Source organism: Bactrocera neohumeralis, chromosome 2, assembly GCF_024586455.1.
Source record: "Bactrocera neohumeralis isolate Rockhampton chromosome 2, APGP_CSIRO_Bneo_wtdbg2-racon-allhic-juicebox.fasta_v2, whole genome shotgun sequence".
Lineage (NCBI taxonomy): Eukaryota > Metazoa > Arthropoda > Insecta > Diptera > Tephritidae > Bactrocera > Bactrocera neohumeralis.
The window spans coordinates 14,135,788-14,161,716 of record NC_065919.1 but is presented as its reverse complement, the minus strand read 5'-3'; the positions used below and the strand labels follow the sequence as shown (position 1 = coordinate 14,161,716).

Below are 25,929 nucleotides of genomic sequence, written 5' to 3'. Positions count from 1 at the left end.
TGAAACTTTTCCCATTTTTGTATTTAAATTTCAGCTTTTAGGTAAAAACTGAATACTTTCTTCTCTCGTTATGAATAGTCGACTCTGATTTTAAAGGATCGTGAATATTCCTTTATAAAATTGCGATTTTTTCGTTCAAATTTTTGTATTCGGTGAATACAGAACCTTATTTGTGAAGCTCTGCAGAGTTTGCGAATATTTTTAGAGATATATGGATCAAGGATAAAGGGTCTTCATCTGAAGAATTCCAGGAAGCACTATTTCGGTCAGGTCAAAAATATAAAAGTGATTAGATGTTGAACCAATTTATTGGGGAATACAAACCAGTGTATTAAATGTTTCAATTTGCACTCACACCCGCGCGAGGGTTTAAAAAGTAAAAAACAGTGTATTTATGAAAAGCACAATATATTTATAATTATTCTTTATTTTACAAATGGTTCTGTGCGATATTATATAAAATTGTGTTGGAATCGAATTACTCTCCAATGGTTTGCTATAAGTCGGCGCGGGCGGATCGGAGCCAAAGGTAGTGTTGACGCGGCGCAGTGGGGCATCGGATAGTTCAGAACTAATTATGTCGTATCTGCTCAGGGGCCATCCTTTATGCTAAGTGGGTTGATGTAGTGTGGTAAGTTGTGTTGTGTATGAGTGTGGTGTCAGCGACTATGGTAGTTTCCAATTTGTTCCCATATGCGGTGTATTGGTGATCATGTGGTGTACACAGTGGTTTTGTTAGGGTGCGCCATTTTATCCCGGGTTGATTGGGGACGCTTAACTCATTTCAACAAAAAGAAAATCGAAGGCACGGAATATATACATTTATTTAATAAAATTTATATTCAGCTTGTCTACAACTTCTTTTTGCCACAAATTCGACGCCAAATTTTTTCTACGAAAAAAGCCATTGCATGCTTGCGTCGAAAGTAGCAGAGCTCAGCCAGAAATACCGTTGTCATTATAGCACAAGCAGTGCCATAACCCATCCAGACATACTTCATGTCCTCCACTGCCATGGCGCGGAACTCATTTCGACGACTCAAGTCTTTCAAACTCACACGTCCGGCTTTGAGCATCTCCAGAAAGCCACTACGCCTCCAGTACTCAGTTAGACCCGCCTGAGCCGTCCGCAAAATCATGTCTTGTAAGATTTGCGAAAATATCGAATTACTGTGAATGGGGAAACACATCGGTACATTATTATAGAAACACATATCGGTGCGTAAACGAAATAAGGGTGTGGTAAAAACTTTCTGCTGTTCATTGTAAATTTGCCAATTAGTCGTTGGCACCATATACAAGTATTTTGTATTGAAAGTGTCACGTGTCGATAGGAAAGTTTTATAATCTTTTTCAACATAAAACATCGGAATATACTTTCGCAAGTCTGCCGCACGTGCAATCAACTCTATATATTCGGGCGCAAAAACGAATATCTTCCTATTCGAATACAGTATGTCGTCGATATTGCGTAGTGGCGCCACCTTCGGAGCACTCGTCCAATAGGTGGCAAAGTAGGCATTATACGAGGTAGTCAGCAATATGCCAAGTACACAGATTTGCAAGTAAATGAAACGTATAACGAACGGTGCGCGACTGAGCTCCCGAAATGACTGACCCAAAACGCCGCGTAGGCAAGCGTCATGTATGAAAAAGCGCAGCAAGTCCGGTTTCTTGTCATGCTGCCAGAGGGCGCAACTCAACACAACGGATATGAGCAGTATGACGCCGACCGCCAGCGCGAAGGTCATACCCTCGAAGACGATCCAAAAGAAGTCATAATTCGGTATATCCGCTTCGACCGGCGACCAAACGCACCAATTCACCTGCTCGTATGGGTAAGAGAAACCATCAAGGGGTATATTCGGATACGCAAGACCGATCGAAATTTCAGCGGTATTATTGCGCACTGCCTCAACTAACTGTTGCCCGGGCGTGAATCTCAAATTTGGCGGTTCGTAGAATTTAAAATTGTGTTTAGCTGCAAAAGTGATGAAGAAATGGCCAACGGAACCGCCCAAAATTTGTTTTCCGTTGTATTCGTAGATAATAATGCGTGGTTCTCTGCCACCTATTACATAGGGTATCTCGAACTCGTGTAGGTTGTGAAGGCGGTCCGGAAACATGGACTCGTCTTTTAGTTGTAAGGCGTTCAAGGGTTTGAACTCCAAAGCAAACACTGGAAAGTGTGTGTAACTGTAGAATTGCTTTGTGCGCTGCAAGTTTGCAGAAAATATTTTGCAATTATATTCACAAAATATGCTAAACGCTATATTATATCCGTACCTTATAGTCAGAGCACAACGCTGCCACATTTATCATTTTGCTTTGCCAACAAAATTGAAAAAGTTGCTCCAGATAAAGCTCATCACAGGTCGCCGTGGTGTTGTCGTTGTTTATTAAAAATAAAATATTCGAGAGTGTTCTATGCTTCATACTTGTCGCTACCGTTTTGAATAGCCCTGACTGCGCCTCCAATGACTCTTCCAAATACACCAACAATAAGAGCTCCACTCTAAAGTGCTGCCTCAACTGAACGGCGCTCAACTCGTTGATGTATATAATCGGCACTGCGAGCTCCGACATCACTTTGCGTATGAACTGCTCCTCATAATCCGCATTAGCGCTTAGACGAAAGTTATCGTAGTCTACCAACTCCTCTGGCTCCTCCAGCTCCGTCTGTGTTTGTGCCACGAATGCCGATCCTAAAGTTGCATTGCGATTGTGAGCAAACACCAGCTGGTCATAATGGTGGAGTTGTCGCACATTCTGCAGGATATTCAGCACACTGTAGTTCGTCAACTCGGCTCCGTCTGTGCCCTGCTCGCACTTGACCACTTGGGTGAGTAGCTGTAATGCGAGTGCGCAGCCAAAAGTCCATTCATGCTTCATTATTTCCGCTGCCAGAGTGTGTGGCGCTAATTTCTGTTTACTTACCGCTTTTATTGCTTAACATACATATTTGCAATGCCGTTACGCTTACGCTAGGTGTCGCATGTAGCTGCTAATTGTTTCCCAGGTGTGTCATAATAAGCTATGTATGGGTGTTTGGGTTAAGCACTGTCCCTTAATTATGCAAACTTAATGTGAGAAAAGCTGTTAAAAGTTGTGTTCTGCTCATTCAGCGGGATTTCTTACTTACGTCGTGGAGTTTGTGTGTACAACGCAGCCATATTGAGCCTCATGTACACCCACGTCCATTTGTGTGCGTTGGTTATGTGTTGTTACATTCAATTAACTAAAATTAACCATTTGGGATATGTTTTTCAGGAAGAAATCAGAGGTGTTTTATATATGGCATACCTTAATTATTAATAGTGGAACTTTCAGCGGCCGAAGAGAAACTCTGATAAACTAATATAATATATAGTATGTGCTTAGAAACTGTTCTATAAATATTTTGTTCGACTATGAATCTTTAAAGCAATTAATGTGGTTTGGTTCGCTGTTTTTAGATATCTATATGTCATATCAATGCGGTTTGGTTCGCTGTTTCTAGATATCCATATGTCATATCGAGTTCTTCTTGTTACTCCAAAAATCGGGGTTTAGTGAAAAGTGTCTGAGCAAAAGATCCAAACTATTGGGTAGTCGAAAAATTCTTTTCGTATTTTGTCAACTGATGTCGTTGTCAACAGATGTCGTTTGGTTCATTAAAGTTCATTACAAATATAAAAATAATAAGCTAAAGTTTGATTAGAAATACGAAAAGACTTTTTCGACTACCCAATATAACGATTAATTTACCATTATTGTTAAACAAAACTCAGATTTTCGCAAGTCCAAGGTTTTAAGCTCGAGTTTATGGTATGATATACACTAAATAACTCAGTTAGCAACGCAATTTCAATAAATTATGTGGAGATTAGCAGCAAAATATTTACTTAGAGACCTTAAACTCGAGTTTGTCGCTTAACTCAAACTTAAATTGTATATATTTAGATTAACAGCTAGATATCTATTCGTAGATCTTAAATTTATTGCTTAATGTAAACTTAACTAACTCAATCAATCAGCGAATTTCAATTGAGTATAGGCAGATCAGATTAGCAGCTAAATATCTACTTGAAAGCCTTAAACTCGAGTTAAACGCATAACGTAAACTTAATTAACTCAATTAGTCACCTAATTTCATTAGAATATATGCAAATAAGCAGCTAAATGTCTACTTGAAGACCTTAAACTCGAGTTTATCGCATAATGTAAAGCCAATTATCTGCCTCAATTAAAAAATTTGTCGTTTTTCCAAAGACCTTAACCAGGATGCAATTAACTCTCTCGTTGCGATATTTTATTTGTAGCCTTGAACCCACCGTTTTGCGATGCGCTTCAATCTACCAGGGGCAACGTGCCACTTGCCACATGCCGCATGCCAATCGTTTGGCACACGCGTCTTAATTGCCTTTAATGCCTGAACTTTGAGGTTAAATGTGGCAACGCGCTGCTCAAACGCGACCGGCATGTGCGCCGCATGTTTAACTAACCCCTGACTTAGTGCTGCTGATGGCGCCTGGCATTATTGTTATTGTTGCTTATAATTTCCCCATTCAATTCTCTGGTGGACGTGTGCGCGGTTAAAGGCTAGAAAAACTATACGCTGCAGCGCATACGAATAGCGGCTAGAAAAAAGAGACAACAACAATAGCACAACGGCCAGTAAAAACTTTACATGATTACAGCAAAGAGTACAGTGCAACAACAGCAAAAACAATGGTACAGCATTAAAAACTCATTACTTTGGGGAAAAAAGAGCGAAGTCAAAAAGGGACAAAACTTGCGGACTGACACATCTATAATTAAGCGCCGTTATAACAAACATTTTGATGGTGGACAAAAATATTAGAAGCCAGAGGCAGGAGAAATGTTACAAGCCTCAGAATATTTACAACAGTTCTTGTTCCTTAAAGGGTGTGAACATTTTTTAACTTGACATTGTTTGGTTATTTTATTTGGTAGCTAAATGCTATAGTGATTCGATATCGGCGATACCAACAGTTTCTCGGGCAGTAAAGGATTTATGCAAAATTTGTGATCGATTCCTCAAAAGCTGAGGATGTCAGACTTCGGGTATATATGTACAGACATCGACTTACATAGCCTATGCGTTCATGTTGTTCGGCTTGTAACGAAATATACTCTTTTTAACTTTCTGCAGTGACTCGGAGAGTCTTATTACCAGAAGAGGAAAATTTGTTGAACTGTTTAGAGCCGATTTTGTATAGTTTCCGAAGATGCCAAGGAAGCATTCGTTCTCGGCAAGGAAGTTAAAATACATTAGTTGTTCTGAGGTGCCTTGGAACCTCTACTTTTCGGAAAATATTGAAATACAAGCTATCAATTTATCGAATGTTGCAAGCGCCATCTTCGCACTATTGAAAGGTAAGGAAAAGTTTAGTAACTTAATTCAGTTAGCTGTACAGACTACAGTAAATGAACGAGAAAATTGTATGAAATATCATTATTCATATTGCGAAGTCAACACTACAATGTCACTATATTATACTGGGAACAACTTTTCCTTACATGGCAACACTATCACAGTGTCTCCACGAAGAAGTGGCGCTAGCGACTACCAGCTGACTACCTAATTCCCCAATCGATTATTGTTGGATTGCTTCATACAAAGCTTGTGGTGGCATATTTAAGTGTATGCCAAGTGTACACACACATACACAGACATTCTTGTGGCAGAATTAGTACATAAGTACATGCATAATACATGTGTGCCACTTGTCACTTTTAATCGCCACACGCCGCTAAGTAGTTGCGCAAAGAAACATCGCCGATAAACCACACCAAATAAAGAAAAAGAGGCGACACAGCAACTGGCGGTCACTTGGGGCTAGTGTGGTATGCTACGCTCTGGACAAGGTGTGTGATGAGACTGTGATGAGTGCTGTTCTGGTGCATTAATTGTTGAAGCTGTTGTTGGTGTTTTTCTCAAGTTGCAGCGTGAAGATTTAGTTAGCTGGCGAGCGTATGGAAGTGTGCTTTTTTTATTTTGTCGTTTTATTAAAGTTGTACACGACAAAGCTTAAGGTAGAACAGCAATGCAAGAGTAGTCTAAAAAGTAAAAGTATAAATCGACCTATGAGAGGCAACAGTTTTGAGTCATAATAGTATTTTGAAAAACTCGGGCTTAACTGGCTTGAGAAGTCATTTCAAACGGTGAAATATTCATAGCATTTCCAAGCAATGTTTGGAAAATTTTTTAAGTCTTTGCATGAAAAATTATAAAATTTATTTCTGTTAATTTGATTCTGAAAAATTGGTCTTAAACTGTTTAAAATCACTACATGTTAGTCTCCGAGATCTGTTAGGGTAAATGTAGTAAATCCATTTGTGATTGTTCTAACTCAAGCTGCTTGGTGTAGCAGATCTGAGGATCCTGTTTTTACTTTGAGGATCGTGGGTTTCTTTGAGGATCCTGTTTCTACTTTGAGGATCTTGGGTCTTCTGTGAGAATCTTGAGTCTTCTTTGAGGATCCTGTTTCTACTTTGAGGATTTCTACTTTGAGGATCGTGGGTTTCTTTGAGGATCCTGAGTCTTCATTGAGGGTAAGCTGAAAAAATTAATTGTCTAAAAAAATCAAAAGCCATCTCTCGAAAGAAAAATGTTACAAAACGGATGCTAAACGTTAAACACCTTACAGAGAGAAAGTTCTCTGGAACGATAGCATATTTTGGTAGAGGGTTGCCAGCTAACGAAAACGTAAAATAAAATTTTCGCATAAATATTTCACGCATAAATTGGTTGAAAAAATTTTACGGACAAATATTAAATTTCAATATTTTTGAAATAGAGTTGCCACCTTTTTATGTGTCTAAAAAGTAAAAATTAGTTAACAGTAGTTTGAAGCTGTTTACGATCGTATATTGCGAATAATATAGTAAGAGGCTTTTATGTTGTAAAAGAGAGTTGCCACCGTTTTATGCATCTTTAAAGGCAATATAATGTAGAATAGTTTTAGGTTGTTTATAAAGGCATATTCTGAATAATTTTGTACAGAAGTTTTTAAGTTCGTAAAACAGAGTTGCCACCTGTCGAAGAAAAAAAATTACAAAAAGTGCGGTAAAAAGGCTTTAGTATCTAAAGAAAAAAACGTAACATAACTTATGAAATAAGTGTGTTAAAAAGTCTTTAGTAAATGTTGCGGGAAATCTAGAGAGAGAAAGAGACAAATTATATTTTGAATAGTAATTTCATACTTTTGATTTCATCACTTTATCACATAGTTTTCATATCATACAATTATACCCTGGATAGAGTAAATTAAGTCTGCCACGATGTTTATAACAGCGAACAGGAAACGTCGGAGACTCTATCTTATATACCTAATCTAAATAATCAGCTTGATGTCTGTCCGTATGTATATACGCGAACTAGTCCCTCAGTTGTTGAGATATCGATCTGAAATTTTGTATACGTCCGTTCCTCTAGAAGCAGCTTATCATTTGTTGAAATCACTGATACCAGATCACAAAAGCGTATAGATGCGAATGAAGTACTGGTAAGGAAAACTTTTATGTTTGGCAAGATATCCTTGATAGTTTGGCATAGATTATTTTCTAAGACAATGCTACAATACCTGAAGATATTGTCCAAATTAGATCACTATAGCATATAACTGTCATATGAACTGAACGATCGGAATCAAATGCTTGTAAGGAAAACTTTTTCATTTGACAAGGTATGCTTACCAAATTTGGAGGATACTACAATATCTGAAGACATTATTCAAGTCATATCACTATATCAATTAGCGCTTCAAATAAATGTCCCTGTCATTTTCCTTCAGAGTGAAACACAAGTTTATTATTTCTTGCAAAATGTTAATATACATTATAGTTTTATTTAAAAAAAACACACACTAAAGACTAAACATTCTTTAATGTAACCGCTACAATGGTAATTCATATGTAATCATAAAATAAAAAAAAACAATTACTCACTTATGCATTGGAATGTACTATAAATACACAGAAAACATATTTTTTATAAATTTATCTTAATTAAAACTATTTATTTATGCAATTTTTTCTGTTTCAAACTTAAACTAAATGACGCATCAACGCTGCTTGGCAACAGATCAACACAGTTTTCATTTTCAATAATTACTATTTTAGGTCTAATTATACTGTTTTTTACACTTACACAATAAAATATTCATTTTGAAAACAAACTTTTATTTTCGCGCTTAATTTTTATTTATTTTTTGTTATTATTTTACATAAAAAAATTTAAATTACTGACAAAAGGAAAGGCGCAAAATTAATTACGCGAGCTTACTGCTAAGACTTACGATAATTAAAAACAAAATACACCCAGCTAATAAAGTTAAGTAAAACACAGCATGAAATTAAACATAAAGAGTAAATTTTAATTATTAAGAACATAAAAATATTAACACTAGCTACAAGCTACACATATATACATATGTATGAGTAAAAAAAAAATAATAAAACACATAACTACATACAAATCAAGTAGTGAGTGGAAAATTTTGTACACAAATAAATATTATACAAAAATGAATACTAAGTACATTTTGAGAGAACAATTTTAAATAAAACAGCTTTTTATGCGCTTTTATGCCAGCACATAGCATCGTACATACATACGTATACATAACGCTTGCTACTTACATACATACATACATACAATACATACCGACACCGTTGAAAATAATTAAATCACATGCATTATTGGCAGTTAAATACACTATAAGTACGAGTGTAATTAAACGAGTATTTATGATTACACATACAGCTATTGTATTGGTATTCGCTAAAATAATTTTCTAACATTTCGTTGCACAGATGCTTCACTTTGTAAATTTCAAACAAAATTTCATTTTTTGCTTGCTTATGACTAAGGCGACTATATATAAAGATATACTATATATGCTACAACTACAGATTTATATAGTTTTTTTTTGTATATATGTGGGCATGTATTGTGAATAGCAAATACTTGGCAATTATACAATTATACACATTAATGGCAAGTACTCATTTAACAATTAACTAGTTATGTAACGAATAATTATATATTTATTTATTTATATATTAGAAGTAAAGAATTAAGAAAGCTTGAGTTGTGTAGTGGACTTAGTTTAAAATAAACTTAGTTTGTTTTTAGCAAAAATTAAAAAAAAAACAGAGAAAATAATCGTTTGAAAAAATTAGTTAAATTTTCGAAATAAATTTTGAAAGTTTTTGAAAAAATATTGAAATTTTATGAAAAAATATTGGAAGATTAATTTTGAAAATTCTTGAAAAAATATTAAAAAAAATAAATTAATTTTGAGTGTTTTTGATAAGATATTGAAGTTGTTTGAATGTTTGAAAAAATATTCAAAATTAGTTTTGAAAAGTTTTGGAAAAATTAATTAATTTTTCGAAATTAGTTTTGAAAAATTTTGAAAAAATATTGTAAATCTTTTTAAAAATATTGAACAATTAATTTCGAAAATTTTTGAAAACGTATTAAACAAATTTATTAATTTGTCTAAATTAATTTTGATAATTTTTTAAAAAATATTTAGACTTTTTAAAAAATATTGAACATTTTTGAAAAAAAAATTGAAATTGTTTGAAGAAATAGAGAAAAACTAATTCTGAAAACTTTTGAAAAAATATTGAAAATGTTTGAAAAAATATTGAAAAATTTGTTTTGAAAAAATATTGAAAAATTAATTTTGAAAATTTTTGAAAAAAATAATTAATTTTTCATAACTAATTTTGAAACTTTTTGAAAAAATATTAAACATTTTTGAAAAAATACGGAAAAATTAATTTTGAAGATAGGAAAAGTTAATTCTGAAAACTTTTGAAAAAATATTGAAAATTATTGAAACGTTTTGAAAAAGTATTGAAAAATTAATTTAGAAAATTTTTGGAAAAAATATTGAAAAATAAATTTTGAAAATTGTTGAAAAAGTAGGAAAAGTTAATTCTGAAAACTTGTGAAAAAATATTGAAAAATTAATTTTGAAAATTTTTGGAAAAATTAATTTTGATCCTTTTTGAAAAAATATTGAAAGGAATTTTGAAATTTTTTGAAAAAATATTGAAAAAATTATTAATTTTTCGAAATTAATTTTGGAAAGTTTTGAAAAAATATTCAAAATTATTTTTGTAAAGTTTTGAAAAAATATTGATAAAAGTAATTAATTTTTCGAAATTTAGTTTTGAAGAAATATTGAAAAATAAATTTTGAAAATTTTTGAAAAAAATGATTTAATTTTCCGAAATTAATTTTGATAATTTTTGATAAATATCGTAAAAAAATAACTTTTCGAAATTAATTTTGAAAATTTTTGAAAAAATATTGAAACATTTTTGTATATAATGTAGTTATATTTTGCGAATGGCTTGTAAGTATTGCAAACATTTAAATTTATATTTTTCCGCCAACATTTGAGGTTTTCGGTTTTCGGAATAATGGAAAAGTGTTAAAGGTAGTCAAGAATGTGATATTCGGCGCTGACTGAGTTAAAAATATTTTTATTAAAGATTGTTGATTACAAACAGAATATTTATGTTCGAATGAAGCAATGAAATATTTTAACTACATGTTGTTTCAAAAGGTTGTATAATTAAAAAAAATATGTATACATATTTGAGCTAAACGGAAGCAATATACATATATTCTCAGGCGACAATTAAATTCTAAATGATTTTAAGTCGGTATTCTAGTCTAGAAACAAAAAAATCGTAGACTTGGCTATGTTTGAAACTATTGATATACCCAAATTTAAATTTTTACTATTTTTAAAAATTTGAAACAGTCGAGAAATATGGGTGAAAGTTTGTTTCTCTTTTCAAAATATTAGCTATCAAGTAGTGCAATGTCAAATAGTCAAATAATGAAGTGTCAAATATTCAGCTGTCAAAAAATTAAATGTCACATAATCGAAGGTCAAATTATGAAGTGTCAAATATTGAGCTATCAAAAATTAAGCGGACGAAGCAATCAGCTGTGCTGTTCTTTTGTCACTAACGAACTAAAACCCACCAAGCATTGAACTGTCAAAAAATTAACTGTCAAATCGATCAGCTGCGCAATACTTAGAAACTGCCAAATGTTAGTCGTTTCGTGTTCTCTTGTTTACTCTCTTTATCAACACACTCCATTTAACTAATAACATTTTAACAACGTTTTTCAGTAGTATTTTTTGATAATATAAAACAATATGTATATTGTTTTTAAGCTGCAAATATTTGTTTTACTGGCTGCTTTTAAAAGACATAAGCAGTAAAATATTCCTTTAATCACATTCGTTTTGTGATTTTTTGTTATGTATTTTATTGTCTTAAAAATTATTGCTTTTTTACTGGACAGCAATGATATTTGATACGAGTAAATTTTTTTTTCTTATTATTTTATGTTTTTTTTCTTTCTATATTCTTTCTTTTTTTTATTTATTCTTTCTATTTTCTTTTGTTAGCTATTTTAATTTCAATTAAAGCCTCCTCTGCCATTTTCGTTTCTGTTTTAGCTTCTAAATTTCAGTGTTGTTTTCTTGCTGCCTCTTTTATAAGCCAATTTTTCATGTATTTCGCTTTAGTTGAGATTTTCACTTAGTAGCTCGGTTAATTTGTATATTTTGGCACATTTGCTTATGTTGCTAAATTAGCTTAGGAGAATTAAAATATTTTTCTGCATATATTTTATTTTTGCTAGACTTACTTTCAACTTTTTTGTAGTTTATTGTAAAGGCTTTATTGCTATGTGTTGTTATTGTTAGTGAATACCCTAAATGAGTATGAAATATCAGCGTTTTATGTGGAGAAAGTGTCGATTCAAAACTGTTGTCTTTGATTGCAAGAATTATTATTTGAAGAGTAAATAAATTATTTAAAAAATATTTCTTGATTATGGTTAACAAATTTTATTGGTGAACAGTGACTCAAAACTATTTACTTTAGCGGATTTTTTTCGTAATATATAGCTATATATATTTTAAAACTTTTAATAATTAAAAAAATCTGAAAATTTATTGCGTTTCCTTTATTTTAAAGCCGTCTTTTGAGTTTTTTTAAAATTCACAAAAGCACCTTAAATCGGCACGCTTTCAATCGGTTGATTAATCACCGTCTAATTGATTGCCCATTTGAAGTGTTGCCAACTTGCAGATATATTGAAATCATTGCTTATTATTAATTTGGTATTTATTTGTATGGTTTGTATTGATTTTCATTTAAATTGAGACAAAGCGTAGTCTGTGTTGCCGAATAATGAAAAATTGTTTTATTCACAGATTTTTGTTGTCTAGTTTGATTGCTCAATATTCATCTGACTGACTAAAATTGATTTAGGCAAATCGAATTAGACAAAAGACAAGTGTTAATGGACAATCGACATTTAATTGATTGATTAATTTTCAGTTACAGTGATTAATCGGCATTTCAATGATGATTGATGCAGAGTCACACAACGCCAACTTTTGTGCTTTTATTGTTGTGAAACACAACGCTGTCAGTTGTAATTAAACGTATTAAAGCTTTGCTATTATTAGTTTGATTAGTGAGGTAAAAAATTAACAAATTTTGAGCAACAATATTTTGGTAAATATTTTTTACTAAACTTCAATGGTTGTTAAATTTTCTTAATTTGAATTCATTTTGTTATTATCAAATTGTTTTTTTGTTACACTTAATATCTTTTGTATTGCTTCTTTCTCACTTTATTTTCTTTACTCTGTCATCCTAAATGTAGGCCACGTTTTCTCTGAAAGCATTAGAAATCAAAACTGGCCTACATTTAAGCGCTGTATTATGAAGTGTTATTCAATAAGAGCGCTACAAATGTCTTTTTAAATAAGACAAAAATGGTTTGAAGTTCTTTATTCCTGTGGAAGTACATTCGTACGTACTCCATGAGTCACCATTGCATCACGAAAAAATTACGGTTTTGTGCGGCCGACGGCGTCACTGATCCGTACTTCTTCCGTGATGATCAATTTACAATTTATAAATATAAAAATAACGAGTTTTCCAATAGGGATGATACAATTTCTATGTGTCATTGTGGCCTTTTTTATTATATGATAATCTGTAATTTATTTCATTGTAATCAGTAAAGCAATAGTAAACAATTCTGTCAAGGAAAGACATACCCAAGAACAACGTATTCAATTTTGTTATCAAAATGATCGTTCCCCAACTGCAACTTTTCGTGCGCTTTTCCTATTTTATGGTCGTAATAATCGGCAACCGACTTGTGCTCGCTAATCGTCAAATTGTTGAAAACTTTCGGAATAAATTTTCTTTACATAATGTTCAAGTGCTAATAAGACAAAGAACCACTCGAATTAATGAAAATATTGCTGCCGTTCAGGCAAGTGTTGCGGAAGACCGTAATTTGTCGATTCCAAGACGTACTCAAGAATTGGTTTCAAACCAACAATATGGCGGTAAGGGTTTGGATTTGCATCCGTATAAAATTGTTCTCACTCCACAACTGATGCCATTGGACAACCGGAAATATTGTGAATTTGCTGATTTTGCCTTAGAACTGCTTGAAAATGATAACGTTTTTTTTAGGAAAATGATCTTCTCCGATGAGGCTCACTTTCATTTGAGCTGTGCGGTGAGTAAAAAAACTGTCGATTTTGGTGCGAAGCAAATCCATAAATTATATATGAAAAACCACTACATTCATCTACATTAACAGTTTGGTCTGGTTTTTGGTCTGTTGGAATGATCGTTCCGTACTGCTTTCGAAATGAAGTTGGCGTTTAAATGAAGCTTTTATTGTCAATGGAGAGCGGTTTAGATTGATGATAACAAACTTTTTATCGCCGCAATTGGAACAAGTTGATTTTGACAACATCTGGTTTCACTAAAATGAAGTTACGTGCAACTCATCACGTGTAACAACCGAATTATTGCGAGAAATGTTTGGAGATTTGATTATTGCAAATGATGAAATATGAAATTGTGACATTGATCGACCTCCAAGCAGTTGTGATTTAACACCATTAGACTACTTCTTGTGCGGTTATTTGAAGTCATTGGGCTTTAGCAATAAAACAGACTCTCTTCAAGGATTTCGAAGTCAATATTGAACGTGCTATTCATTGCATACGGCTTGTTTTAGTGGAAAAAGTACTCGAAAATTGGGTTCGTCGAATTCGTTGCTGCAAAAGAAGTCGTGCATGCCACTTGAAAGATGTTATTTTCGGAACGTAATTGTCCGATTGTACTTCACACTAAAAAAAAAAAAACATTTGAATTATCTTAACAATTACTGTTTTTTTAAGAAATTATATCACTCTTATGGGAAAACCTTGCACAAAAATATTTTTTATTTTTTTTATATTCTTTAATACCTTTGCACCCAATTAATTTTTGTTTTTTGTATTGCAGCAAAGAGCAAACGGCTTTGAATCGACAACAAATAAAAGTAAATTTAATTTCTATGTAATTAGATATGAGTAGATATGCTTTTAAGTATATTTATAGGAATGTGTGTGTAAATTCGATTAGTTAGAAGTTGTATGTTTGCATAGTGAAGCGCGCATATCTGAGTATATAGGATGCTAATTAAAGTATTTAGACACTTCGCAGAGTAAAAGTATTCTCTAAAGGCATAAATATATTTTTAAGAGTAAGTTAAAGTAATACAAATAAAGGAAACTAGTAGCAACGAGTGTGTGAGTACACATATATGTGCCGTGACATTTGTACAAATATGTGGCAATAGCTGATTTTGTGCATAGGAGTATTCGTATTGAGCATTAGGAACAAGATATTTTTTTACTTAAATAACAGAAAAATACAAATACAAATTAATTTTCTAAAGCGCTACACATACATAAGTACATACTTTTACCGATTCGCCAGCAGGCCATTCGCTGGTGGCAGCACGTTTGCATTCACAGCGCCTAGCGTGGGTCCGTTCATTGGTCCACCCACCGAGACGGTGGACACCACACCGCCGGCTACCGCACGCACACCCGCGGCCATACCCAGCGATGTTGCCACATTCAGTTGCCGTTGATGCACAGCCGCCGCCACCACACTGCCCGCGCAACTATTGGGCACAATCGACATGCCACCACTCGCTGATTGCGCTGAAGCTGCAGCTGCCACTGCTGCTGCTGTTGCCGCTGCTGCTGCCGCTGCCGCACGCTGATGCTTGCTGGAGTTGCCACCGCCACCACCGCCGCCGCTGCCACCACCGCTCTTCACCAAACCACCGTTATGCTTCTGCGCCATATGCGTCTGGTAGTGTTTGGCCAGGTGCGCCTTCTGGCGGAAACTTTTGCCGCACAGCGAGCAGGTGAAGGGCTTCTCGCCGGTGTGTGTGCGTATGTGCACGTTCACTGAGTACTTGTCCTTGAAGCCCTTCGAGCAGATGGAGCAGTAGTGCAGCGAACGCTCCTTGCGCTGCCCATTACAGTGGGTGGGGCTGTTGCTGCTGGTGCTCGAGCTGCTGCCGCCGCTGGTTGGGCCATTCGCGCTATTTGCTGTGGCGCCGCCAGCTGGCTGGGCACTGCCGCCGCTGCCCGTGCTGCTGTTGTGATTGGTTATATTTGGATTGTTGTTGTTGTTATTATTGTGGTGTTGCGTGCTGGATGTGGAGCGCTTGTACTTCTTTGTCACTTTGGTAGTGCTGCCGCTGCTGGTGCCGCTACTGCTGCTAACCGCGCTTGCCTTACCACCAGCTACGTGCTGTTGTTGTGCATGCAACACGCGCGGTGCTGGCTGCCCAACCGACTGCGGACCCGTCATATGCAGCGCTGGCATAGCCGCTTGTGGCAATGGCGATAGTTGCTGTTGTTGTGGCATACTCGTTGGCGTTGTTGCCGGTGAAAGCATTTGTTGTTGTTGCTGTGCTGCTGCAACTGCTGTACACTCGTGGCGCCCACATTAGCGCCAGCTGCTGGCGATATTTGCATCAACACGTCGCTGGCGCCATAATCGGCACTCGATGTTGGCGAACAGAATTGCTGCACTTCATTGGCAATGCGCTTGATCTTCTCGAAGTCGTCGCTGAAGGCGCTTTCTAGTGATAGGAACATATCGTCGACCATGAGGCTGGACACGCCTGCGCTGTTGACACCGCCATTGGGATGCTGGCTGCCAACCAGCTGCGAGGCATGTGTGTCCTCAAACATTTGGGCTGCGCTGAGCGCAGAGTCGCCGAAAGAGAGTGTGTCCTGTAAAGAGTTGAGCGAAGCGCGCAAAGAGAGAGGAAAGTAAGAGCTTTGATGAATTTTGAACACGATGAAATTTTGTATATTTAAGTAGGCGAAATTAGTGGTGGAATATTTGGGTTTGAGAATTTAGACGGGTTTTTCAATATAAATAGGAGGCACTACTTTATTTCGCTTTATGACTAGTTGCAAAGTTTCCGTTAGCTTACTTACCGCATCTGGTGGAAAGAGTAGCCTTCGCATTTCCTCTTCTTTGACTGTGGGTGAGGAGGGCAGCAATGAAATGCCGTTTTGCATGTGTATGCCTTTGGAATAACCCTTACCCTGCAAAGCGCTACGCAGCAAGGACTCAGCTGAGTTCTAAAGTGATAAGAAAGAATGTATTGATCAATTGTTCATAAAAAATTGCCAGCGTTTAGATTTGACCTTCGCCAAAGTTTGCTACACTATGGAATTTGGAGTCAGTTCTTGATATAAATTCATTTCTAATCCCTGAAAATGTATTGTCAAGTCGAAAAGCACCTATAGAGTTCAAGCAAATATATTGAGTACTAGAAAAATGGAAGTCTGTGAGTTGTCGAAAGGTACCCTAACACCAAATTAATTAAGAGGGCGTACGACTAGGCCCTCCTCTTCTTTTTGATGGATAAAAATTGCTGAGTTTTATTGAAGAGTCGTTAGATTTTCCATGAAATGCTGACTATCAGCTTCACTCCACTTCAAAGGTACATACATATATCAGCGAAGCAAAAATTGCAAAACTTAACCTAAACTTTAACCGGTTTCGCTAGCTTCTACAAAAATACAAATGAACATGTAGGTTTTTTCTCACCTGCTCTGCATTGTGATCCGCCATATGCCAGTCGTTGTTGTTGTTTTGAAATTGTGCCAACTGCGACGGACTGCCGACACCGCCCATGCCACCAACACCGCCTGCCAACGAGATGGCCGTCACCAGTGAAGGCAAACGCTGACTATTCACACCACTCCCACTATTGCCACCATGCAGTCCTGTCGCCGCATTCGCGCCCATTCCCAGCCCATTCACCATATCACCAGTCATATTGCCATCCCTGCCGCTGCCCTCCGTCGTGCCATAACCAGCCGGACTCTCATCATAGGGATACTCGGATTTGATATAACCCGGAAAGCTACCCAGCAAACTGTCCAGATCCAGTGTGTTGGACAGTTGCGCAGCGGCATCCTCGGGCTCACGCTTCAGCCATGACTCATTGCCATTTAATACTGTGATTGTGTAGATTTGGCCGTCGCTGTTATCCACCGTCATACTGGCATTGCCGTTACTGTTGCTGCTATTATTATTATTATTATTGTTGTTGTTGCTGTGGTTGTGGCTCAGTGAAGTATTATTGCTTGTTGCATTGTTGTTGGCAACTTGTGTGGCGCTTTGTTGTGCACAGGAACTGCTATTGTTGAGCGACATTTGTCGTTGCGTGTGATGGATGGCGGCTGACTGTTGGTGTTGTTGTTGTTGCTGCTGCTGTGTGTGTGCATATGCTGATGCGGTGACTGATGATGTAGATGTTGTTGTTGTTGATGCGGATGCGTTTGATTTGGCGATGCTGGGCTATGCAGATGCGAGGAATGCTGTAAGCTGTTAGCGGGTGTGGCGCGATGCTGGTGTGTGGCGGCCGTTGTGGGCACAGGCGATGCCGCGGCGTTCACAACAGCCTGTTGTTGCCAACAATAGCGGTCGAGGTCCTCAAAAATGGTGGCATCCAGACGACTAGTGGGATCCTTGTCGGCGTGCCAGAACTAAATGGGAGGAAAAAGCATGAAATTAAAGACAGGACTTCAGTGTTAGGGGCGCAATTAAGTTCACGATTTTTTTTTAATGAAAATGCAATTGAATTCTAAAGAAATTGTTATAAATTAATTATTTGAAGTTTCGCTGACAACTTTTTCCAATTTTTTTGGTAAAGCTCGATTCCCATTTCAGTAAAACTATCATTTTGCAATGTTATTCAAGAATCAAGCCATTTTTCATTGCCGTCTTGTGAGTGGAATTGCTTCTGAGACAGACCATTTGCCATCGAACGGGACGAATAACAATCGGACGGTGCAATATCTGGGGAATATAGAGGCTATGGTACGATTTCTCGTTTAAGCGTTTACAGGTAAGCTTTAACAGGCTTGATAACGAGATAGTGAAACTTTGTCATGCAACGGGATCACTTTTTCGTGTCTCTCATAGATATTAAGGAACCCATGTTCATTGTTTCTAAAACATTCCCAGCACATTTAGTCGCTTTGAAATGGTTTAGCGAATGACTTCCAATCCTCATCGAGTAACGCTCCCAATGCACCATCTTCAAAGGTTTTTGACTTTCCTTCACGCGGACGGTTGTTAATACAAAAATCGCCCTCTTTGAAGCAACGAAACCTACCTCCGTAAACTTTCTCTAAATTATTAGAAATGAGCACAAAATCAGTTGTTTATGGACATTAGATGGATAGATATCGGAGGATAGTGTTGAACATATTCTTAATGATTTTTTTTGTATTCGAAAGCTCTAAACAAAGTGCCTCAATGAAAACGATGGCAAGATCGCAAGATTTGCGCTTCGAATTGCTTCAGCTTCTTCAGTATTTTTGGAATTTGGCCTTCATAGGGTTTCTCTTGTTTTCAGGCTCAAGTGAATGCTTGCGGTAAAAAAGTACTGTGACAATGATGAGGAAATTGGCGAGACTAAGGCTCATGTTGAAGAAAATTAATATTTGTCTCCAGCTCTATTGCTATATTTACACTTAAATTATTAAAAGTCTGCACAATCATGTTTTAGGTGATTTCAGATTGAAAAATTTTAGTTGTATCAGATTCTTCTTCTGACCAAGAAATACTTAACCGATGGTTCTGTGGGAGAGTTTTGTGTTAGAAGTAGGTTAGGTTAAGCGGCGTAAATTCGTGCATTTAGGATTTCGATGCTTCCCCTTACTATAAATAGAGTTCATATTGGAGTCCTTTTTTGATTAGTTTTGTGTTGAGTAGAATTTGTAGTATGAGTAAGTTTTGGCACCCTTTGATCTTACCAAAACATATTTTACACCAAGTTTTTGAAAACTCGACTTGAAATTTTGCTCAGGTTTTTTTCTGTCTAAGAAGCTGCTCATATGTCTATACAAATAAACTGATCGAAAAAAATCAAGTTCTTGTTTGAAAAACTGTTTTATTTGATTTCATATCTTTGCGAAACTTCGTACAGAATATTACCAGGGGAAAGGCTATAATCTCAAAACATATTGTTCAGATCGACCTGCCATAGCATATAGCTGTCATACAAACTGACTGATAAAAATTGAGTTCTTGTATGAAAAACTTTTTTATTTGATAAGATATATTCTCGAAGTTTGGTACAGATCATTGCCCAAAGTAATGCTACAATTTGTGAAAATATGATTCAGATGAGATCACAATATGCTATATCTGCCATACAAACTGGTAAATCAAAATCAAGTGCCTGTATTGAACACTTTCTTATTTGACAAGATATCTATACGAAATTCGGCACAGATTGTTATTTAAAGCAATACTACAATCTCCGAAGCCATTGTATAGATCAGCCGACTATAGCATATAGCTCTCATATAAACTGATTGCTCAATATCAACATAGAGGTCTTTTTACTCCCTTTTATGTAGGAAAACTGCAACTGTGAAGGATGTACTAGCTTCAGTGTAGTCCAAGTTGCCAATTTTTTATTGTGTTTTTGCTTAAATTTTCTTTTAAATGAAACGAAATCGTCGATTAGCATAAGAAAACCAGTTGCTAAAGTAGAGTTTTCCGCTAAAAGCGCACAAATTAGTGATTTCTCTGTATGCGTTTACATAACCTAACTGTTGTAACTAACACATGCTATGTATTGTCTGGAGTTGATTAACAAAAAAATATATGTAAACAAAATCCGAAAATGAAACAATGAGCAGGAAAAATGTGAAAAAAGCATAAGTCAAATATAAAGGCGGCAACAAGTTTGCTGCTTAAGTCCTTTGTTTGGCTAATGCAAAATGCAAAAAATAGCAAAAAGAAGAAGAAACATAAAGAAAACTCAATACAAATTCGTAGCTGTAAAACGAAAAGACTTTCGAACTTTTTCTTTGCTAAAAGCAATTTAATATTTCAGGCGCTTAAGCACCGCACACACACACACTCACCGCACCACTCAAACACACATACACACACGCGCGCGCTCAAGTGCAGTTGGCGCATATGTTTGCACTTTCTATGACCGCGCCAACTGCGCATTCAAATGCCACAAAATGCGCAACAATGAAGCTGCCGCTGCCGCTGCGGCCGCTCGGCTACTGTGCCATCAGACCAACTGGCTGACTACTTGAGCCGGCAGGCTGACTATCAGACTGGCTAACTGTCCATTTGACTGCACGCTTGCCACCGTCGCCTATATGCGCTGTGAAAGCAGCCAGCAGCCCGAATAAGTCGTGGCAAATGCAACATGCGGTAGCCAGCTAAGTCAGCCAGCTGTTGTTTGGCTCGTGCCCCACATCGTTGTGGATAGCGAGTGTTGCTCGCTGTTGCAAGTGTGGTTGCAAGTTCACCAAGTGCATATAGTGCTGTTGCATGCAGCACGTGCCATGTCAATTTTTGGCTATGCCCTCCAAGGCTATTGTTGCATGTGTTGCAACTTGATACACTTAGGCATACTCACCACACCTACACCGCAAACTCACACACGTGCAAACTGTCGCATATATGTACGTGCTGTATGTGCGCATGTTGTTGTTGTTGTTGCTGTTTGTGGCATTTATGGCACTTCACCTAATTCGTCTGTGCGCTCACCTTTCAGTTACTCGTTCTAGTCTTTTGCTTTTTGCTTTTCGCATTTTACTTTGCATTTCTTGTGTGTGTTTTTGTTGTGGTGCATTTGAGTTGCACCCGCCCGCAGTCACTTGTGTCTAACAGAGCAATAACAAGCATTGTCTACATTGGAAATTTACTAAATTTTACGAGTATCGCATATGTTTGCAACAGGATGTCTGTAGGTGCAACATGCAGAACAACAACTGCCAAGCGGCTGCAGCTATAGCGCTGGCAGCAGCAGCAACAACAGTAGCCACATTTTGGTAGCAGCCAGTACATTGTTAGCCTGGCCTATCAAGCATCGAGCGCTACGAGTCCACTCGCACTGAGTGCCAATCGATTTTTCTAGTCCACTGCCTTTCTTTTATCTATTCGTTCGGATTTTGTTTTTTTCATTTTATTTCGGCTACTGTCTCGTCGTTACTACTGCATTGTAAGTGTTGCTTTGGCTGCTGCTGTTGTGGTTAGTACTGCCCTCTAGTTGCTTTTGTTGTTGCATTTTGATTTTGTTCCCTCAATTTTCTCGGCTGTCGTTTTACGCGCAATCTTTTGCTTTATTTTTGTTGTTTGTGTTGAATTTGTATTATTTCGGTATTTAAAGTCGACAACTGACATGACAGCAACACTGGTTTATTGTTGTTGCAATGCAAAATTATTTATATATCTATGCTTTTTTTGTCTGTTTTTTGGTTGACTGTGAAAACATCATAATCTTTGTTGAACTCATTGAAATCAGGTTTGGTCGCTTTATGGAGGTTAAGTTTTCTTTTAGGTCAAGAAATATAAATAATATAGGCATATAAACTATATTTTTGCCGTTGCCTTTGTTAGTGGGCTAGTTTTTGTATATTGTATTCCTATATGAGTATGGATGGCTCCTTGTTCATAATTTGATTATCAGTTTTTATATTACGGAGTGATCGATCGGCTGATATTCATTTCTTAACTCATTTGATAATTATTTTTTTAGATCACAGACTGATCAATCAGCTGTTATCCATTTCTTTGATTATGTACCTATTACTACTTTGATCATCACTTTTTAATTCACTGATCACTAACTGATCGATCAGCCGATATTTCTCGTTTTGGTACTCTACTATTCATTTGATCATATTACATTATTATTATATTATTTGATCATCACTTTTTAGATCACGGATTAATCAATCGGCTGATACACTCTTTGGGACTCGGTTCCTCATTCAATCATCAGTTGCTAGAGCACTATCCGATCGGTCAGCTGATACTCATCCTTTTGGTAATCTGTGTTTCACCTACGTCTTTATCTTTTTATTATAAGAGAGATAGGAGATAATGAAGCCAATTCCCCACTCGATGACGATAGAGCAGAGGTTCCATTGCCCGACCATGAAGAAGTTCGCTGAGCAAGTACCCGTCTGAAGAACCACAAACAGGCGGGAGCGGGGTATTGCCATCAGAGCTATTCAAACACGGCGGCGAAAAACTGATAAGGAACATGCATCAGCTTCTTTGTAGAATATGGTCGGACAAAAGCATGCCCGACGATTGGAATTTAAGTGCGCTCTGCCCAATCTACAAAAGGGAAGACCCCAAAATTTGCGCCAGCTACCGTGTGATAAATCTCCTCAACATCGCCACACTCGCGACTTGGCTCCCACGTCACTGTCGATAGCCATAACTTCGACGTAGTAGATAATTTCGTATATCTTTGGATCCAACGCAGGATAACTCTTGCCAACAGGTGCTACTTCAGACTAAGCTGACTTGATTGAAAAGGAAAGTCCTCTCTCAATTAGCAAAGATTAAACTCTATAAGTCACTCATTATTCCCGTCCTGCTATATGGAGCAGCGGCATAAACGATAGAGACATCTGATTAGCCGGCCTTAGGAGTGTTCGAGAGATAGATTCTGCGGAAGATGCACATGATGCACATGGGGAACTGCGAATATCGCATTAGATGAAGCGATGAATTAAAAGACAGCGCCTAGTTGCGGTTAGACCAGTAAAAAAATCCAAATTAAAATGATATATTTTTTTGTCACAAACATTACAGAAGCTCGTTAAAAAATTATATTCTAAGGAGACTGTGTTTGAAATCACCAAAAAATAGTACTTTGGCAACTAAATAGACTCAGTATTGAGCCAACTTACTAACCAGCTTGTGTTAATTACAGTTGTATATGCTGTATTCGTAAAAAACTAAAAGAAATTTCCAACACCATTTCAATTGGTTATCAATGAACATTTCGCTCACCTCATAGCCCTGCAATGTGGGATCACTACTGTTGCCATTACTGTTACCATCCGAGCCATCTATGCAACTGCTGCCGTTACCCGGAGTGCCAACACGTCCGCCAACACATCCACTCCCACTGCTGGTGCCACCGCCACCATCGTGTGGCATGCTGCCGGCTAAGTTATTGCTTTGCTCATGACTGTGTTGTTGTTGCTGTTGTTGATGGTGCGCATGCTGCTGCTGTTGCTGTTGTTGCTGCTGGTGACTGTGCTGCTGATGATGCGTATGCTGTTGTTGCTGCTGCTGTTGGTGCTGCTGATGGTGCTGGTGTGTGCCGGTGCTTATGCTGCCCGCATGCAGACTGCCCACACCCATACCGATGTCGACCACATCTGCGCCGACACCGATACCAATGCCCATATCGGGCGCCGAGACGAAATCGAAAAAATCCGTTTTAGTCAGCTCCTCCGCGCGAAATGTTTCACTTATATCCATGCCAGTGGATGACATCTCATCCGTGCCAATCATTTAGCGCTTGACGTGGCGCTGCGCAGGCGCGTGGACGCTGCAGTGCCGGCGTTGCGAAGTGTGCGGTGTTTTGTGTTCAACTTAGTTAGTTAGTGATGCGTTTCGTTGTTGTTGTTGTTGAAAGTGTGGTGAAATTCGGAGTAGTTGTTGTAAATTATTTAGGTTCTGCAAAGAAGTGAAAAGGAGAAAGTCAAATTGTGTTATAAATTGGGTTTGGTCTTAAATTTAATTTATTTTTAAATGAAAAAGAACTATGAAATATTATTTAATTTTATATTTTATATTTATTTATGAAGCTTTTTTTTGTACAATTTTTACTTGCTATGCAATAAAGAAAGATTATAAAAGAACCGTTACAGATTCTCGTTTTGTATTTTCATTGAAAAATTTTACACAGCAAACTGTAACAAATAAAGGCATGGGATGTTCAAAGAGTTGTTAAGGCTTAAAAAACGAATGATCTGAAACTTTATTGTTTAAAAAAAAGTTTGAGAAGTGGTGCCAACTATTAGTTAAAAAGAATAAGTGAAATCCATATCACAATAGCATTGTCAAACTAAAAAGTTTAGGATACGATTGATGGAAATATGTTTGAAAAAGGTTGCCACCTTTTCGGAAAATGTATTTTAAATACATCGACGAGCTAGAAAAGTTACCACAAGAAATAGAAATTGAAGAAAAGGAAATAAAATTAAAAAAAAAAGTTCTAAGGGTTGCCACCTGTTAAAAATTTTAATTACAAAAACGATGAAATAGACGAAAGAGATAATTTAAAAAAAATTAAAAAAAAAGTTCTAAGGGTTGCCACCTGTTAAAAAATTTTAATTACAAAAACGATGACATAGACGAAAGAGATAATTTAAGGTAAAGAGATTTTAGAACGAGCCAAACAAAAAAATTATTTTTTTAGTAGGGTTGCGAACTAATAAAAAAATAATTATGAAGTGAAAGTGATGAAAGCAAGCGAGTTGGTAAAATAGTAAGTTTTTAAAAAGGGCTGCCACTTGGCAAAATTATAATTAATAAGTGAAAACTATGAAAGAAACGAGTTGATAACACATTGTTAAAAAAAATAGATTTAATAGAGATGCAAATTTAAATATTTTTTGAGAAGAGTTGCCACTTGCTAACAATTTTAATGAAAGTGATAAAAAAAAGAGAACTTGAGTAAAAAATTTTAAGGAAGGTGCCAAAAAGATAATATTATTTTAGTAGGGTTGCCACCTAATAAAAACTTTAACTCTCCAGGAAAAATGATTAAGGTAAGAGAGTTGATAAAATGTTGTTGGAATAAATAGATTTTATAAAAATTTATGTTTTTGAGAAGAGTTGCCACCTGCTAAAGTTATAATTAATACGTAAAAATGATAATAGAAACATATTGATAAAATACTGTTAGAAAAATAGATTTAAGAAAAGTGCACTTGCTCAAAATTTTAATGAAAACGATAAAAGAAACGAGTAGAAAAAATATTGTTTGGTTGCCAAGTGCAAAAAATTTTAATTATCAAAGCTTTAAATGAGAAAAGTTGTTCAAGTGAAAAAGTTTATAGAATGTTTTTACTGAAGATTTCTCGAGACCGATTTTAATGATATTTTTCACAGGTCAAATTGGTCAGATCGGTTAACTATAGCATATAACTACCATACAAACTGAACGATCGGAATCAAGTTCTTGTATGGAGAACATTCCCATTTGACAATGTATCTTCACCAAATTTGGTACAGATTATTTTCTAAGGCAACAATGTAATCTCCGAAAAAATTGTTCAGATCGGATTACTATAGCATATAGCTTCCATACAAACTGAAGACATAGTTACTAAAAGAAATGAACCTGTGAAGGGTATATTAGCTTCGGTGCAGCCGGTTTTTTCTTGTTTTTGATTACAACTATTTAAGGAAAAAATGTCGCGAAATTTTTAATTTCCAGTTTTTGTTTCCTTTCTTTCACTTTTGTTGATCGTGTAAGGAGTCATCTTGCAAACGCAGGCGCATTTTTTTTGCCGAGGGGTCACCGGAAATGGCTTCTCAATGGCCGTGTTTAAATATTTTTTTCCAAAAATTTCAGAATTTCTTTGTTAATAGTGTATGTTTGTAGCAATCAAAAATTTAAATAAAATATTTAATTTTTGTAGGAGAAAAAAATTGTTGAAAAAGGGCCGCTTTTTA

General features: G+C 36.2%; 2 protein-coding genes across 2 annotated transcripts; both read right to left on the bottom strand.

Annotated features, from left to right (window-relative positions):
* Window positions 1–851: 851 nt before the first annotated feature.
* Window positions 852–2,892, bottom strand: LOC126751080 (uncharacterized). The gene is made up of 2 exons (XM_050461015.1): window positions 2,287–2,892; window positions 852–2,216 (listed from the first exon to the last, which is right to left on the bottom strand). Exons 1-2 carry the CDS (start codon window positions 2,890–2,892, stop codon window positions 852–854), a joined length of 1,971 nt encoding a protein of 656 aa, XP_050316972.1.
* An 11,510-nt stretch (window positions 2,893–14,402) lies between these two features.
* Window positions 14,403–23,757, bottom strand: LOC126762487 (box A-binding factor). The gene is given in 6 exon segments (XM_050479267.1): window positions 14,403–15,846; window positions 15,849–16,172; window positions 16,383–16,529; window positions 17,002–17,682; window positions 17,685–17,945; window positions 23,248–23,757. Coding segments are annotated over 6 exon segments (2,931 nt in total). The 3' UTR covers window positions 14,403–14,838.
* Between the last annotated feature and the right edge of the window lie 2,172 nt (window positions 23,758–25,929).